This window comes from Patiria miniata, unplaced genomic scaffold, assembly GCF_015706575.1.
Source record: "Patiria miniata isolate m_02_andy unplaced genomic scaffold, ASM1570657v1 HiC_scaffold_5, whole genome shotgun sequence".
Lineage (NCBI taxonomy): Eukaryota > Metazoa > Echinodermata > Asteroidea > Valvatida > Asterinidae > Patiria > Patiria miniata.
Window position 1 is genome coordinate 36,906,142 of NW_024037072.1, and position 15,406 is coordinate 36,921,547.

At 42.1% G+C, this 15,406-nt stretch overlaps 1 protein-coding gene across 1 annotated transcript; it reads right to left on the reverse strand.

Annotated features, from left to right (window-relative positions):
* Positions 1-4,537: 4,537 nt before the first annotated feature.
* Positions 4,538-11,786, reverse strand: LOC119741162 (neuronal acetylcholine receptor subunit alpha-7-like). The gene is made up of 6 exons (XM_038216868.1): positions 11,583-11,786; positions 8,831-8,955; positions 7,863-7,907; positions 7,531-7,643; positions 6,535-7,234; positions 4,538-5,792 (listed from the first exon to the last, which is right to left on the reverse strand). The coding sequence occupies exons 1-6, from the start codon at positions 11,665-11,667 to the stop codon at positions 5,688-5,690; spliced, it is 1,173 nt and encodes a 390-aa protein (XP_038072796.1). The 5' UTR covers positions 11,668-11,786; the 3' UTR covers positions 4,538-5,687.
* Positions 11,787-15,406: the final 3,620 nt, after the last annotated feature.

Below are 15,406 nucleotides of genomic sequence, written 5' to 3' on the forward strand. Positions count from 1 at the left end.
CGTTCTTTAATGTTTGCAAATGTTGTATCTTCCCTTTAAAACAGCTCGGAGCTGCTGCGGCGGTGTTTTTATTTGCGGCAGTCGTCAATGGTCATTATTATTCAGCTGGTTCAGGGGCTGCGGAACTGGAGAGGGGGAGGGCACTTGCCCCTCAGATTTTCCCAGGCCAACAAAAGAATATGAGCGCGATATATACAAATACATTTAAAATAAAATCTTCTCTCTTGTAATGGAAAACTGCCCCTCAAAAACACAAGTGCCCCTCTCGCATTAATAAGATTGTGCACCTTCTCGAGATGGAAAACTACCCATTGAAAGCACATATTCCCCTCTCGCAATAATATCCTCTCGAGATGGAACATTGGCCATCAAAAACAATAGTGCATCTCACGATAACTTCTCGAGATGGAAAACTACCCCTCGAAAGCCCACATACCCCTCTAGGCAACAATAAAGTTGCGCCCCTCTCGAGATGGGAAAATTGGCCATCAAAAACAATAGTGCATCTCACGATAACTTCTCGAGATGGAAAACTGCTCCTCGAAAGCACAACCTAATATTAGTGCCCCACTCGCAACAATAAAATTATGCCAATGGAAAACTGGTCTTTAAAAATAATAGTGCTCCTCCTCACGTAAATACAATGGCCAATGAGCTGGCCATCAAAAGCAACAGTGCCCCTCGCGCAATAAAAAATAATGGTCTTTCTATAATAGTCAAATTCAGGGTGTGCGGTGTGTGCCGAAGGCCCGCGGGCGGATCCAGGGGGGGGGGGGGGGGGGGTGCAATGAGGCAATGCCCCCCCCCCAAAAAAAAACCCCACGAATCCGAATTGTTTTTTGTTAAGTCACAATAAAAAGGCATGGCGTACTCCACCATCTTTTCACCAATATTGGTTAAAGTGGTCACAAATCATTTTGCCTCAGATCGCAACACAGAGCATCTACAATCCATTTTCAGGGTCCCGAACTCCACGCCATGAATTTGTGGACCCCCCCCCCCTCAAAAAATTGTGTTCTGGATCTGCCATTGCGGAGGCCGAAGGGGTCTCGCTTTCACACCGACGGAAGGTGCCCCTTTTTCGGGGTGCGTGATGTGATTGGTTGAAATACGATGTAGGCCTACGCTGCAAAACAAAAATACGCGTTCCGGTCGGCCAGGCACAAAGCCATAGCAATTTTTACGCACAACTCGACCAAAAAGAAAACCACTTTTTAATAATCTCATTTTGTAAGACCAAATAATTTTAGTTTTATGTCGTATTACTAGTTCTGTACCAATAGTTTTTGTTATTTAACTCCTATCGTTGTACTTGTACTTGTAATTAATTGTAACTGTAATTGTAATTGTAATTGTTCTTTATTACAGTGGGGGTCTCCACTCGACAAGCTTATGCTTTTTGGAGACCTCCATCCATCCATCCATACATACACAATGTATGTGTTGGGAAAAGTTAAAGATTTGATTGATTGATTGATCACAATGACCACCACCCCAAAACCTCACGCCGACAGTTGGGCCAAGGCTGGGGCGGACGGCCATTGACGAACGCCTTGACCGAGGCTACAAAAACTGCAAAGAAAACAAAATAGTAATTAAACTGTCCTGCGCGCAATCTGCGTGAACTGTGCTAACAATGTGACGCTTAAAGTGCCAGGTCAGCTTAACCAGGTCAGATAAGCAGGTCACGTGACATCCTTCAAGAATCAGATTGGTTTACAAAAATATCGCGTCCGGCGAAATCGGAGTGCTGCCCGTCCGCGAATTTTTTTTCCCAAGCGAGATCGGACAATTTCAAAAGAGGGCGCTTTCACTGCGCCATGCATAATTCATGATGTCCGTGGCTTTAGAGAATAAGTTATATAAGAAGGAGTAATGGTGTTTAAATCATCAACGACTGGCGACTGATTCGTGGGCTGGTTGGAAGTAGTCCCCGTGTGCTCTGGTTCTCGTATTTTCATTAAATTAATGTATGACGTTTGGGTTAATTTGTTGGAATGTCTCTTGTACAAGGTGAATAAAATACGGAATGGTTCACAGTGCATGACTGTGTTAACATTTAGCCCTCACCTTCCCAAATCCTCCAACATCCTCTTTGCAAAATGGACGATTTTGCAGGATTGAGGCTTTTTGGACAAATAAAAAATGTGCGTTCAGAGGATGCACCGTATCGAGATTTTGGGCCGGACTTTGTGACGGTGCTCAGCCTATAGCCACGCACGAATTTAAATCTAGCTTTTACTTGAAACCCTCCACACTGCTCCAAGATGTCACTGGCCCTACCTCAACATAATATTGACAGTGATTGCTGGAGGATTTTGCAGAAGTGGGACAATTGTTTACCCCTCCAAGGACCACATTCAAGAAATAACGGAGGATTTTGCATGATTGAGGCATAATGCTTTGACATGGAGGCAGTTGGAGGAGTTTGCAGGATTGGGGTTGCAACTTGCATCCTAGCAACAATGCCCAGGGAGTTGGAGGGTTAATAACATGACGAACCCAAAACCATTATGTCAGTCTGCTGTGTACAAACGCCAGAATATTTATAACATATGTTTTCCTGATCAATTCCTCAAACAAAAACTGTATTCACATTCATCTTGAAAGAGGCCGGTTTGAAGTGAACCAGCTCCCTGTTGTCAATCCATTTCAGACGTTCAAATTTGTTTTCACCTGACATGTTTCAAGTTGAACACATCCTGTGGAAGTTCTGTTATTCAGTTAAGGCTGAATTATCAATCGATTTGGCAATCGGTTCAATTGGTTCAGGGTTATTTGCACGGACGGGATTCTTATTTTCGTTTGCATTCCCGTGCATATTCTATATCTGGTACTTTCTGCATTCAAAATGAGAAAAACGAAGGCAAGATGCGAGATTTTCAGGTGTTTTGACCTGTTCATGTGTATCATTCTACTTTGTTCAGTTTCGAAGTGTCTGTTTATATCTGTCTTAATTTTTTATCTCAAGAAACAAACATGTAAACTAATGATACGAGACAATTAACCATGAAAGTCGACTTAAGGCATAATCAATGTGCATTTTGGGCTCGAAAACACCTCTGAATGTAATGATCGATCAATCAATCAATCCACTGATCTTACTTTATAATACAAAACAATATGCCACGAAAATCATAGCATTACAATATGTGGATGGGGGTCTCTAAAAAGCAAAGCCTAAACTTCGTGGATTACCCCCGCACCAAATAAATTCCACAGGTAGTACTTAGGCCTACTACATGTAGCACAGTGAGCTACTCTCCTGCACGTTGAGACCAAAATAGAATTTACACAGACACCAGATTATAAAGCTGCCTTGCCAGTTGATTTGAATAAATCAATACATTTTGAAAGCCCCAGGTTGATTCCTTTGTGTGAGTAGTACCCCGGTCCGCAAAGTAGCTCTCGTAAAAATATGGGCCTCTTCTGTTAATTTCCTCAGTGGTATGGCATGCATAGCGCTAGCAAGGTCACTCGTACCACAGAGAAAACTACGTTTGAAAGCTTTAGTAACTACATTGTATGAGATGACAAAAAGTCTGAAAAGCGAGTGAAATGCACCGTATCGTTGAATAAATGGTGTTTTTTTTGCAGCCCGAGTCGTCAATCTTCTCACAGCTTTTGCTTTGCAGTAATCATCCCAGGGGCGATGGGGTGCATGGGGCCCTGGTTAGGGGGGATTGACACCACAAACGCTTTTGGGTTGGCGCGCCATAGCAATGGCGATGTTCCATTAAAGGGAAAATACAACATTTGCAAACATCAAAAAATAAAACTACCAAATCATTTTGAAATACCTTGCTGGACTGTTAGTGAATGACAGTGTGAAGCATCCTGTAAAATCATGGCACCTGGTATACTGTCATTTGGCTTTTTTCAAATACTGGCCCCAATTGACCATCGTACTTGTTTGCAATCGATTACACACCTATGAACGGGTACAAGCCAGCTAGACTGGTTCCCTGACCTTACAATTCCCCAATGTATGTAAACTGCTCTGTTTCTTCTTACATGGAGTCAGGGAACCAGACTACAGGAAAATGATTGTTTTTCTTGGTTTTTATAGCATTTTCGATCCCAAAACCTCAAAAAAGTCAGTGTAACTATATTTGCTATATATTTCCAACCCCCCAATTCCATCCATTTCTGAAAATTACAGCAAAAGCAAATGATGTATATTCCCTTTAATAAATATATCCAAGTGTAAATAGATTTTGTTTTTGTGTTTGCAACCTCCATGGTGCATTGAGCTTGCCAAATCTGTTTGAACATTGCCCCCTCAAATCAGATGCCCCCTCTTTTTTGAATTAGATTTTGACCAATCAACGGGCGCTTTCTATATCGGGTCTTTGGTCATACACCGTCATAGACATGGATAAAAAAAGTACCCTATACACAGCAACAAAGGCTGTGGTCACGCGCCCTGTATTATGTAACGCAATACGCAAGAAAATCCTACAGAGTCACGAATTAGAACAATATACATGTATATATCTTCTACGATAAAAAGAATGACCATGACCAGCAATAATTGTTATGGGAAGAATTGTCGTACTTTTCATTGTTAAGAAATACTACACACCTCGTTAAACTCATAAACGCTGTTAAGAAATACTAAACACCTCGTTAAACTCATAAACGCTGTTAAAACAAATACTAAACACCTCGTTGAACTCATAAACGCTCTTAAGAAATACTAAACACCTCGTTGAACTCTAAACGCTGTTAAGAAAATACTAAACACCTCGTGGGACTTATAAACGCTGTTAAGAAATACTGAACACCTTGATTCATTTATACAGGATCTTAAGAAATATTAAACACCATGTTTATTTAATAAACGTTAAGAAATACCATAATCCCTGTCTAACTTATAAAGGCTGTGCAGAAATGCTAAACCCCTTGTTTAACTTATGAACGTTGATAAGAAATACTAACCTTGTTTAACTTATAAATGATATTAAAAAATACTGCACACCTTGTTGAACTCATAAATGCTGTTAAGAAATATTGAATTTCTCGTTAAACTTATAAACGCTGTTTTAAATATACCAAACACCTTGTTGAACTTATAAACGCTGTATATACAGAAATACTAACCTCGTTTAACTTACAGACGATATTACGAAATACTGAATACCTTGTTGAACTCATAAACAATGTTAAGAAATATTTAACACATCTTGTTTCACTTAAAAACGCTGTTTAAAAAAAATACCAAATACCTTGTTGTACTCATAAACGCTGTTAAGAAATTTTAAACACCTTGTTGAGCTTATAAACGCTGTACAGAAATGCTGAACACCTTGTTTAACTTATAAACGCTGTTAAGAAATACTAAACAAAATTATACACGCTTGCTAACTTCCAAGAAACTGTGTTAAAGTGATGACACCTGTTTTTATCGAAGGAAACCGAGCATGCAAGAGATACATTGTTTTGGGGTTACCCGTCAGTGGCGCTTTGGTGTGACGTCACACTGTACTAGGATTTCAGAGGAGCAACAACGCAAATTTAAAAGTTTTAGTCTCAGTGATATGCAACTGTGTGGCATTATTTTGTGAACGGTTTTCGTTATATAACTTAACTAATCTTGACGGATCGAGAGCATTAATGCCCCCGTTTTCAAGGCTTAATTTACAATGTGCCGGTTGTGTGCTGTTTGAAGTGTCTCGCATTCCTCTCTACTCCGTTTTAGGATTGAGTATGATGCCCCCACCGATAGCAAAGGTGATGGTGAAGATGACGAAGCAGACCAAGTCGATGATTCGAGCGAGTTGCATCAGGAACTGAACAGGAAAAGAGAAAAATGGACAAGACGTTCAAAATCACAGTGAAAAGAAACATGATTACGATCGAAATGGCAGCGGTTACCGATATGTTTGCCACCGAGGGTCAGACGTCGGCACAGTTCCTGTATAAAACATGTATACGGCTTTTACGTTAGAAGCTTTGTTTGCTGATGACGTCATGCCATTATATGCTAAATATCGTCATCGTGATATTAGCTCTCAAATTAACTATATCCTTATTATTGGCCTGAACATTATACAGAGCGAGGTCGGTATGACTTTCATTGGCAAGGCGATTGCGAATTACAAATGCGCGATACTGAACATGAACAATCTTAACGGTCAAAAGTGGTCACCAACACTTATGGCTGGCTATCAGTTGTATACAGTCCATCGAGGCCATTTCTGCTTTTGACCAAGTTTGACTCGGCTATTCGACCAATAGTCAACATCTGCCTGATTTGAAAGACTAGAAGTCCATTAAAACCGGCGAAGCACCCACAATAAGGCTTGTCCTGAATAGGCTATGCATGACTGAAAAGTCAGACTAGCTCGTCCAGCTTATGGACAAAAGTGTGTGTTCAATGTAAGATGATCTACATGTATATGTGTATGACATAGGCCTCTTTGGAGATGAAGGCAATGCGTGTGCTAAAACAAGACAACTTGTCTACCTAAATTGCCAATGATCGTAGATAAACGTCTGTTATACAAAAAGACAGAAACACACGGAACCTACCAAACTTGGCTTGGGTTGCGCCACGAGCTCCTCCCCGTCTTTGGGGGCGTTACTGTTGTTGTTGTTGTTGTTGCTACTCCCACTCAAGGTTCCCCAACTGGAGAGATTCATTGACACCACACTCTCAACGGCTGCAAAGACGGCCAGGATCACGCTGAAACAGAGGAAATCTGCCAGGAAGGGGGCGTTGGGACCTCGGATGGGCACGGTCAGGTTGAGATGGTACAGTTGAAGTAAGATGCAGAGGATGACGACGGAGCAGAGAACCATTCTCCCACCAGACAGTGGAGGGATGAGAAAACACAGCAGGATCAGAAGCGATGTGATGACAGAGGGCACCACAGCGCGTATCTCGTACTCGCCCACCGTGCGTTTGAACTGGAGACGGAACGTCAGATAGATGTACTGCTCTGGGGAAGGTGGAAAAATATCCACGGTCTTGTTCGCTGTGAAGGACTGGATCTCCCACTGGCTGTTGACACGATGGTACCATGTGCCGGCTGCTGACGCCCCACCAAGAGTCAGATTGAGCATGGAACCGGGATTGGTCCAGGATTCCACCCGAATGTCGCAGGTGTGGGCATCGTACGGGTAGTCGTTGAAGTCAAAAGAGCACGGTATGGCCAGACGCATCGGAAGGTAGTGCCCGACAAACCCATCGGGAAACACACGCAAGTTGATGTCATCTATCTCCTCAACTCTAAATAAACAGATGAAACAAAGTTTGTTTTTCATCTAGTTCGCTTGACAAAAGTCCATTTTAAGATTTCCTCTGCGAATAAATAAATTGAGAAAACTTTATCTATATAAATTTCAACCTTGTTTGTACAAAGCTCCTGTACATACAAGTAATACAATACGAGATTTATACAAAACTGCAAATAATTTGTCTTCGAAACGTACATAATAAAATAGCGTGACCTACGCGGTGTTGCTAGCTGCACGTTTACAGTGGTTTGACTCAGCCATACACAACTTCAAGATATATTTACTTACTGCGAGTACAGCAGTTCGAGGTCTGGATGCCAGATAGCTTTTTTAGGTAGGCTCGCAGAAAGTATACCGCTATAGTTTGCTGGATCCCACTGGAAACGGTGGTCAGACCAAAACTGCAAAATGTAAAAAACAATGTTCGCAATATATTCCCTCCAATGAATGTTCTCCCTCTTGGTGGTGCTATCTAGCGAGAAGCGACTTGTAATTTGGAAATAAACTCTTCAGACACCGTATAACTTGGTTCCATCTACGACCCAAGCTGTCGGGTCCTTTTCGGATTGTTTAACTAACAATAATCGTGGATTCAACTGGTTTGCCCGTTGGATACTTACCACCGTTGCGAAAGCGGAAATTCGGAGGATGTTTTCCTTCTCGTCCTGCAATTAAACCGATCCAAAACAGCTTTACTCTTAGAAATATAGACATGAATATACAAACGAACACTTTTTGTAGTTTCAAATCTTTTTGATTTGAAGGATTTTTTTCAAAAGCGCACAACTACAGTATACAAGTAAAATAATGCCGGTTTATGCTTGGTGCATGTGACAACGAACACGAACGAATTCCTGACGTCACGGCAAACCTTTGCGTCAACACAAATTCAACTCGGGCGAATTGCGAATCGAATCTTCTTCCCCGAAATGTGCTTCAAATTCGGCAATGCGATCGAAAGTTTTTTCCCCCAGTAGTTTCAACTCTCCCAGTATTCCCGTTGATGGGTTACTTGTGCATGGAGTAGTCTGGTTCCCAGATGAAAAGGATTCCGGCTATTTCTGACTAATCTTAGGTTAGGCAGCTGCCAAATGTCACGTGACCAAAACGGGAGGGTTTCCGAAATAGTCCGGAGTTTACTGCATAGGCGCCCGGGAATTTCCGGATAGACAAAAGGTTGTATTTACCTGCCATACTTGTTGAATACTATTGTAAATTGTTATAATTATATTCATTGCTGGCATTTAAAAAAAAATGACATTGAATAACGACTTTGTGTACTCTGATCTTACGAGCTGCGAGCTTTGCTGCGTGATGTACTATTTAGAATTGACAACGGTTAGGATTCCAAAACTGAAAACTCCATTTCGTCTCCATTTCGGCTTCGCCTGTTTTGGGGTCCCTAATAATATAACTTTGAAGGATTCAGTTCAACATAAGCCAATGGCTTCTTACAGCAATATGAAAGTGTATGATATATGAAGCAAGTGAATTTCTTTAAAATTGTATCTGAACATAATTGACATGGGAATCCAATTTTCGAGGAACGCTTTACGAAATCCGGACTAGGCCGGTACCACTGACTTACCACACCCTCGATCGCCAGGAGGTCTAGTTTGTAGGAAACTTTTAAGGGCGTGCTGGGGATGACTAGGGGATTGTGCGTACCCAACAGATGGGTCATCAAGTCATGACGGCTGCTGTGTTCCTTGTCTGTGTGGAGGGAGAGGAAAACAACAAATTGGTCTATCAGGATCGGGAAGGTCATGGGCGTCAAACGGTGGGGGAAGGGGGGACAAGGCCCTCCCACTTTTTAAAGTGGGGGGATATCATATCGTTTGTCCCCCCCCCCACTTTTGTCGTCCCCGAATAAAAATTGTTGTCAAGCTCAGAATAGTTAATTTAAAGACTCCAAACTCGAAAATAATGTTTAAAAGATGATGTTTTGCTCACAAAAATTGGTTTAAGTTGTCAAAAATTGCCTCAGATCGCACCACAGAGTGTCTAGAATCCAAAAATTTTCCGGGGCCAACCCCACACCGGTAGGGCTTCGCGCTTCGCACTCGCATTAGTGCTGATCAAGGAATGCCCCCGGGCCCCCCACTTTTGAGAAGCGATTGACGCCCTTGAAGAAGGTTAACAAAAGATTTGGAAATTGTCAGTCTTTCACGTCAGTGACGTCACACTATATTTGCAAGTTTCCAGTATGCAGATGCCTTATACAAAACAATTGTACAAAGGCCTTTTTCGAGGGTGATTTACTTAAGATCACTGCACCAAAAAAAAATTATGGCAAAGTTTAGAACTTTTGCACGTTGATATTTCTATTCAAGGTTCCGGAGGTGCGCTAAGGTAGAGGTCAACTGTCAGGCTCTATTGCCTTTATTCAAAGTGTCGAAAATCGATTAACCCTTGCTCTGGTTGAAAGAAAAAAATGCGCCCCCATGACCTAACAATAACAACCCAATGAATAACGAGAAACCCTAAAATGAAAGCGGTCACACTCTTTTTTATCTGTAAAAGTTGTTTGTACCAAACTATTTCGTGTCGAGCACTAAAAGCGAAACTGCTCGGTCAAAGTAAACAATACCACAGGTGTGCGCATTCTGCCAGTGTGGTGGGCATAATAGACCTATAAAGTGAGGATAAAAGGTGATTATATCCCCTTGGATATTAAGGGAAAGCACAAGCAAGCAGACAACCCAACAAGCAGACGAACAGACCCAACACCTTAACACCCCAGCAAGCCAGTGCAGCCAGCCAGCCAGCCAGCATTAAATGAAGCAAGCACTCAAGCACGCAGGGGAGCAAGCAAGCAGGCGAGCAAGCCAGCCAGCCAGCCTGCATGCAATCAAGCAGGGGAGGGAGCAGGCCAGCCAGCCAGCCAGCCAGCCTGCATGCAATCAAGCAAGCAGGGGTGCAGGCCAGCCAGCAGCCTGCATGCGATCAATCAATCAAGCAAGCAAGCAAGGCAGCCAGCGAGTATGCAATCAAGCAAATAAGCAAGCAAACAATTAATCAATCAAGTGTCCCACCTCGTAATTTGAGAGTCGAAAAACATTGTGGAAACGCGCTCTAAACCTAATTGATTCCTACTTGTTTCTGGACAGCAAAAGAATTGCATGCTCTGCGCACACCTTTCCGATATTACTGGATCCCCGCACCACTGTTTTTTTCACTGTTCGGTTTAATATTTCCCGCACACAAGCCTGACTCCGTTCTATATATGTTCCCCAATATGACCCCAAATACTGATGTTCCCCAACCCTAACCCTATAACCTTCAATTCAATTCAAGAAGACATTTATTCCACACTCTTTAAAGAATACATCCATAAATAAAACAAAGACTGGTAAATAGCAAAATAACAAAATCAATAAATTTGACTCAAAAGTAATAAAAGTAAAATGCGCTTTGAAGAAATGATAACTTATTTCAATATATGAACAAGAGAAAGTAAGGAGTAACGTTCAAGTTAACCCTAACCCAATAGCGTGTCCTGCTTTTGATGTCAGGTGGGAAACCGCACATCCACGCTGAAATGTTTTTTTTCTCCGGACACTTGGCCTCCGTAAAATCAAATACCCATACCCTTTGCGCGAATTCGTGAAATGCTTTTGGCCTATTTCGTCCATTTGTGAAAACACTGACGAAGTGTGCGCTTTATGTTTCCCAATAGTTCCAAGATATCCTGCCACACTTTTGTCGTGTAAATGCAACAGTTTCCTGCGTGAAATCGACGTAAAACTTAAAAGGCGTTTATTGGCATGTGTACTAATGCATACTTAATTTGAACATTGCCTCCTCAAATTAGATCCCCCTCTTTTTTTCGAATCTCCTAAGCTGCTTGTCCCCTCCCTCCCCCTCCCCTCCCAAAGTTGTGACAAGAAATTGCCCTTCCTGCTTCCTATTTGATAATTCACAGGGTTGTACAATGTGTTGCATACATTCCAAATATTCGGGACACTGGGGGTCTACCCGATGTTCCCCAATACCGATGTTCCCCGAAATCCTTAGGATTAGGGTTAACGTTAGGGTTAGGGTTAGGGTTGGGGAACATCGGTATTGGGGACCATAGGTATTAGGGAATATATGCACCCCTTTTCTTGCGATATCCACACACCGTGACATTGCTGGGAGGACAGAGGCAACATCAGCGCTACCACAGCCAGATTCGGCTTGACCACCTGCAGCAATTGCAACAACAGGACTGGGCTGTACAACCACAGCAGGCGCTGCAACTCTAAGAAGGACTGTCCTACGGCGCAAAACTCTATTGTATCTTGAGACAGACGGATGCCAACAGAAGAGTAAACGGGGTAAAACAATGACGGCCTCACCTTGTGACTCTGCACCTTCGCCGCCCTTCACATACAGCAGACACAGCCCCAGAACCACCACCAGAGCACCATCGCGGAACGCCATTTTGGTTTCCAACTTATTTTTTGTGTGGGTGAATTAACTTAAGTATTCATCACCACCGTCCACCTCCCGTCAGCGCGAACCATATGCTGTTATGTGTATTTATTGCTTTGATGTTGGTGAAAAAAAACTTTTTTCGCAAAAGTATTGATCGTGCAACCGCGCCACCAAAGTATGGCATGCAAATGTAACACTTAATACCTAAATAGAGATATCTCTATCTTAATAATGATATCTCTATTTTAAATAGTATAGAGGTATCTCTTTTTTCCAATAGAGATATCTCTATTTTCAATTTTAGATCTCTATTTCAAATAGAGATACATGTGTCTCATTTAGCAGGGGCGGATCCAGAATTTTTGCGGGGGGGGGGGTTTCATCAGCATATCATGGCTGAAATGTAGACAGGTTTTTTTGGTCCGGACACTTGGCCTCGTAAAATCAATATGGGGGGAGGGGGGACTCGTATCATACTTTCAATGGGGGCGCTGTTCAAATCCGACGATTTTAACTCTGTATTACAGAATAGTGTACAAATACCCTCTAAAAAAATATAATTTGTGCCCAGGCGGAAAAATAATTAACAGTTTAGTTTTTCGGGGTGTCAGAGCGGGGGGGGGGGGGGGGGGGGTGTTTTCGCGGTTTTTTTTGTAATAAATTTTGGACAGAGCTGGGGGGGGGGGGGGTTGACCCCATCTGCGCCTGATTGGAAATAGAGATATCTCCTCTCTATTTGCAATAGAGATGAATCTTCTCAATTGACATAATATCTGTATCTCTGTTTCTGATGCGGATATCTCTATTTGAAATAAAAAATATCTCTGAATAAAATAGACATATCTTTATTTTAAATAGAGATATTTCTATTTTTAATAGGGATATCTGATAGAGATATTTTCTTTTTGAAATAAAGATATCACTATCAGAAATAGAAATACATGTAACTCTTTTAGAAATAGCGATATCTTAATTTTGGAACTTAATGTTCAGTTTGCACGCCATACGCGAAGCTGAGCGATGACTCTTGTCGACATAGCCTACTTGTGTTCCGTATTGTAACGCTCTCCATTACATGAAGGCCTATCTATTGTTGTCGGCTGTGTATTATATTTTGCCAGAAAGAGCTGCCTATATGCAAGGCCGCAGGTGATTTTTTTTTCTCCAAACGATATCCGCATGGGGTGCACGCTATGACGTTTTGGACTTTATTGATTATAAAATCATGAGAAAAAAATATAAAAATTGGGGAAAAAAAAGAAGAGTTCTATAGTAATGAAATTCGGACTTTATTTCTCTATTAAAAAGTCCTCCAAAGCCTCAGATTAGAAAAGAAAAACACTCGGGTAAAAATGGTGATTCGAAATCACGATCCTATCCAACTGAGCTATCGAACTGCTCGACAAATCCTGGAAATTCATGGTAATAGACGTACGTATCATAAAAGTATCGTAGAGGGCGCTCAACATGTATTGCGGATGTTGTTTGGGAAAACATAATTCGCCGCCCGGTGAGATACGGTCAGATCGGTCCGAATTTTCTGCACACTTTTGTTGGGTGACACGACGATGATCCGATGAACTGGCCAGATCGGAAAGGTGTGCGCCGGGATAGACTATTATCATGTTGCGGCCATCATGATGTGTTCCCATTCAAATCAACGTAACCAAAGCGAGGCCGGAAGGAAAAATAGTCTGGTTCCTTTTTGCACAAAAAAGGTTGTCATTCAGGACAGTTATTGGATACAGGGAACATGACTGAAAAGGTGGCAGCATGATAAGGGTCTATAATTCCTGCTATTCTGTGAAGCTCAGAAATCGCTATTATGGCGCATGGCCTCAAATGGAATTTCAGCTATGTTGGGATTAAAAAGTGCACAGACCGAGGGTCGATCTATTCTAAACTCAAATAAGATTGAACTTTATATGAAAATTAAAAAAAGACAGAGAACAAAAGAAAGACACGTGAAAAATCCACTGCTTGATCCAGACTCAGTTTCGTTAGATCAGGGTCCCTGCTAAGCACAAACATTTGCTTAGCATAAAGAGAGTCTGGCTTATAAAAGCAGGTTACCAGCCAAACACTCCACGTGATTACTAAGCACACAACAGCTGAATAACACGAACAATATATATCACACGGAAATTTGGTTGGTAACCTGCTTTTATAAGCCAGACTTTTTTGTGCTAAGCAAATTTTGTGCTTAGCAGCGCCGTGCAATTTGACCCAGTGCAGTGACACAGTACACGGGACAATGCATAGTACACGCAACCTCGTCCCCAGGGTGTCGAACAGTACGCGCCCATCACTACCTGCTTTCTCACTCTGGTATTGGATCATTTGCATGTGCAAGATTTTTGAACACGTATGCAAATGAGAAATAGTCTGGTGCCTGAATATGCGTTACATTGGCGTTTGTTTTTGTAAGTGGTGTCTGGGTAAAAACAGAGTCAATTCGTCGTAGCGCGAGCAAGGCGTGAGTTACGAAAACACGATTTTTTAAATTAAACTGTTACGATCTTATCGAGACAACATGCAGTATCATACTTCATATTAATATGAACAAATTGGAAAGGAAATTACTATAATTTTCGAGAAGGCGTGGACGAATGATCGCGAAAACACGTACCGCACGTTGTGAAGGATAACACCAAGTACACGATAAAAATGCATTGATAGCCAATTGCGGTATCGAATCAGGATGCAGGAAGAAAATTTCCTATCCAGGGTTTACTATTGGAAACGAGGTTGGAAATAAAGTAAGCACTGGGGACGAGGTTGAAGTACACGCGGTATGTATGGCATGTACTGCATGGTCATACTGGCTATTCATAGCGCCCACCTTGATTGTCAAGCTTTTAATGGTAATCTTTTCTAATGGTCAATTGCATATTTGGTAAGTTTTATGCCCCCCCCCCAAAAAAAAGTATTGTGTCGATAAATGATTTTATAGGGGTTTTTCTATAAAAAAAAAATACAATTTAAAAAGTGACAAATCCTGGAGACAAAAATTGAGAGAAAATTACCAGAATGTATTCTTAATGGACCGCTTAAGCTTACTGCCTTAAGACCGGTGTTGTAGTCGAGACCGGATAGCCCGAGACCAACACCAAGACCGAGACCTGAAGTTTCCATACCGAGACCGAGACCGGCCCCTTCAAGGCAGACCAAGACCGAGACCGATATGGTCCGAGACCGAGACCGATATGGTCCAAGACCGAGACCGAGACCGAGACCGAGACCGAGACCAGCCCCTTCAATGCAGACCGAGACCGAGATAACCTTGGTCAAGGCGCTAGTTGTTATTTATCCGGCCGTAACGCGGTAAACGATATCTTCGCTAGCGCTATGCATGCAGTCATATGTCTATGCATGCGGTGCATTAAAAATACAGCGCGAACAGTGACCTCACGCGGCCACTATTTTTATGCAAATCAGTTGGACCCAATCTAGCGCCTTGGTTCAATCGTCCATGTGAGGTTTTGGGGGTGGTGCTCATTATGTTAATAGCCTTAGCTGACCTAAAATGTCATTTTCGTATTGGTCGATCGTTGCGAGGAAACTTGCAGAGTGAAACGTGGCACCGTACATAATCCATACACGTACACGTTGTGTGTCTCTGCACACGGCACCAATGCACAAAAACTGTGGTTCCTGTCATGTCCGCAAAAGGCGAATGGCTGCAAATAATTTGATGACGTCCGGATTTACCAAGGTGTGATTGGACACTCCACATATTAGCCCC

Coding starts and splice junctions, on each gene's coding strand:
- LOC119741162 (XM_038216868.1), bottom strand. CDS start 11,667: ATGGCGTTCCGCGATGGTGCTCTGGTGGTGGTTCTGGGGCTGTGTCTG. Junction 8,956..11,582: donor CGAAGGTGCAGAGTCACAAG/GTGAGGCCGTCA, acceptor CCCTCCACACAG/ACAAGGAACACAGCAGCCGT. Junction 7,908..8,830: donor TCCTGGCGATCGAGGGTGTG/GTAAGTCAGTGG, acceptor GTTTAATTGCAG/GACGAGAAGGAAAACATCCT.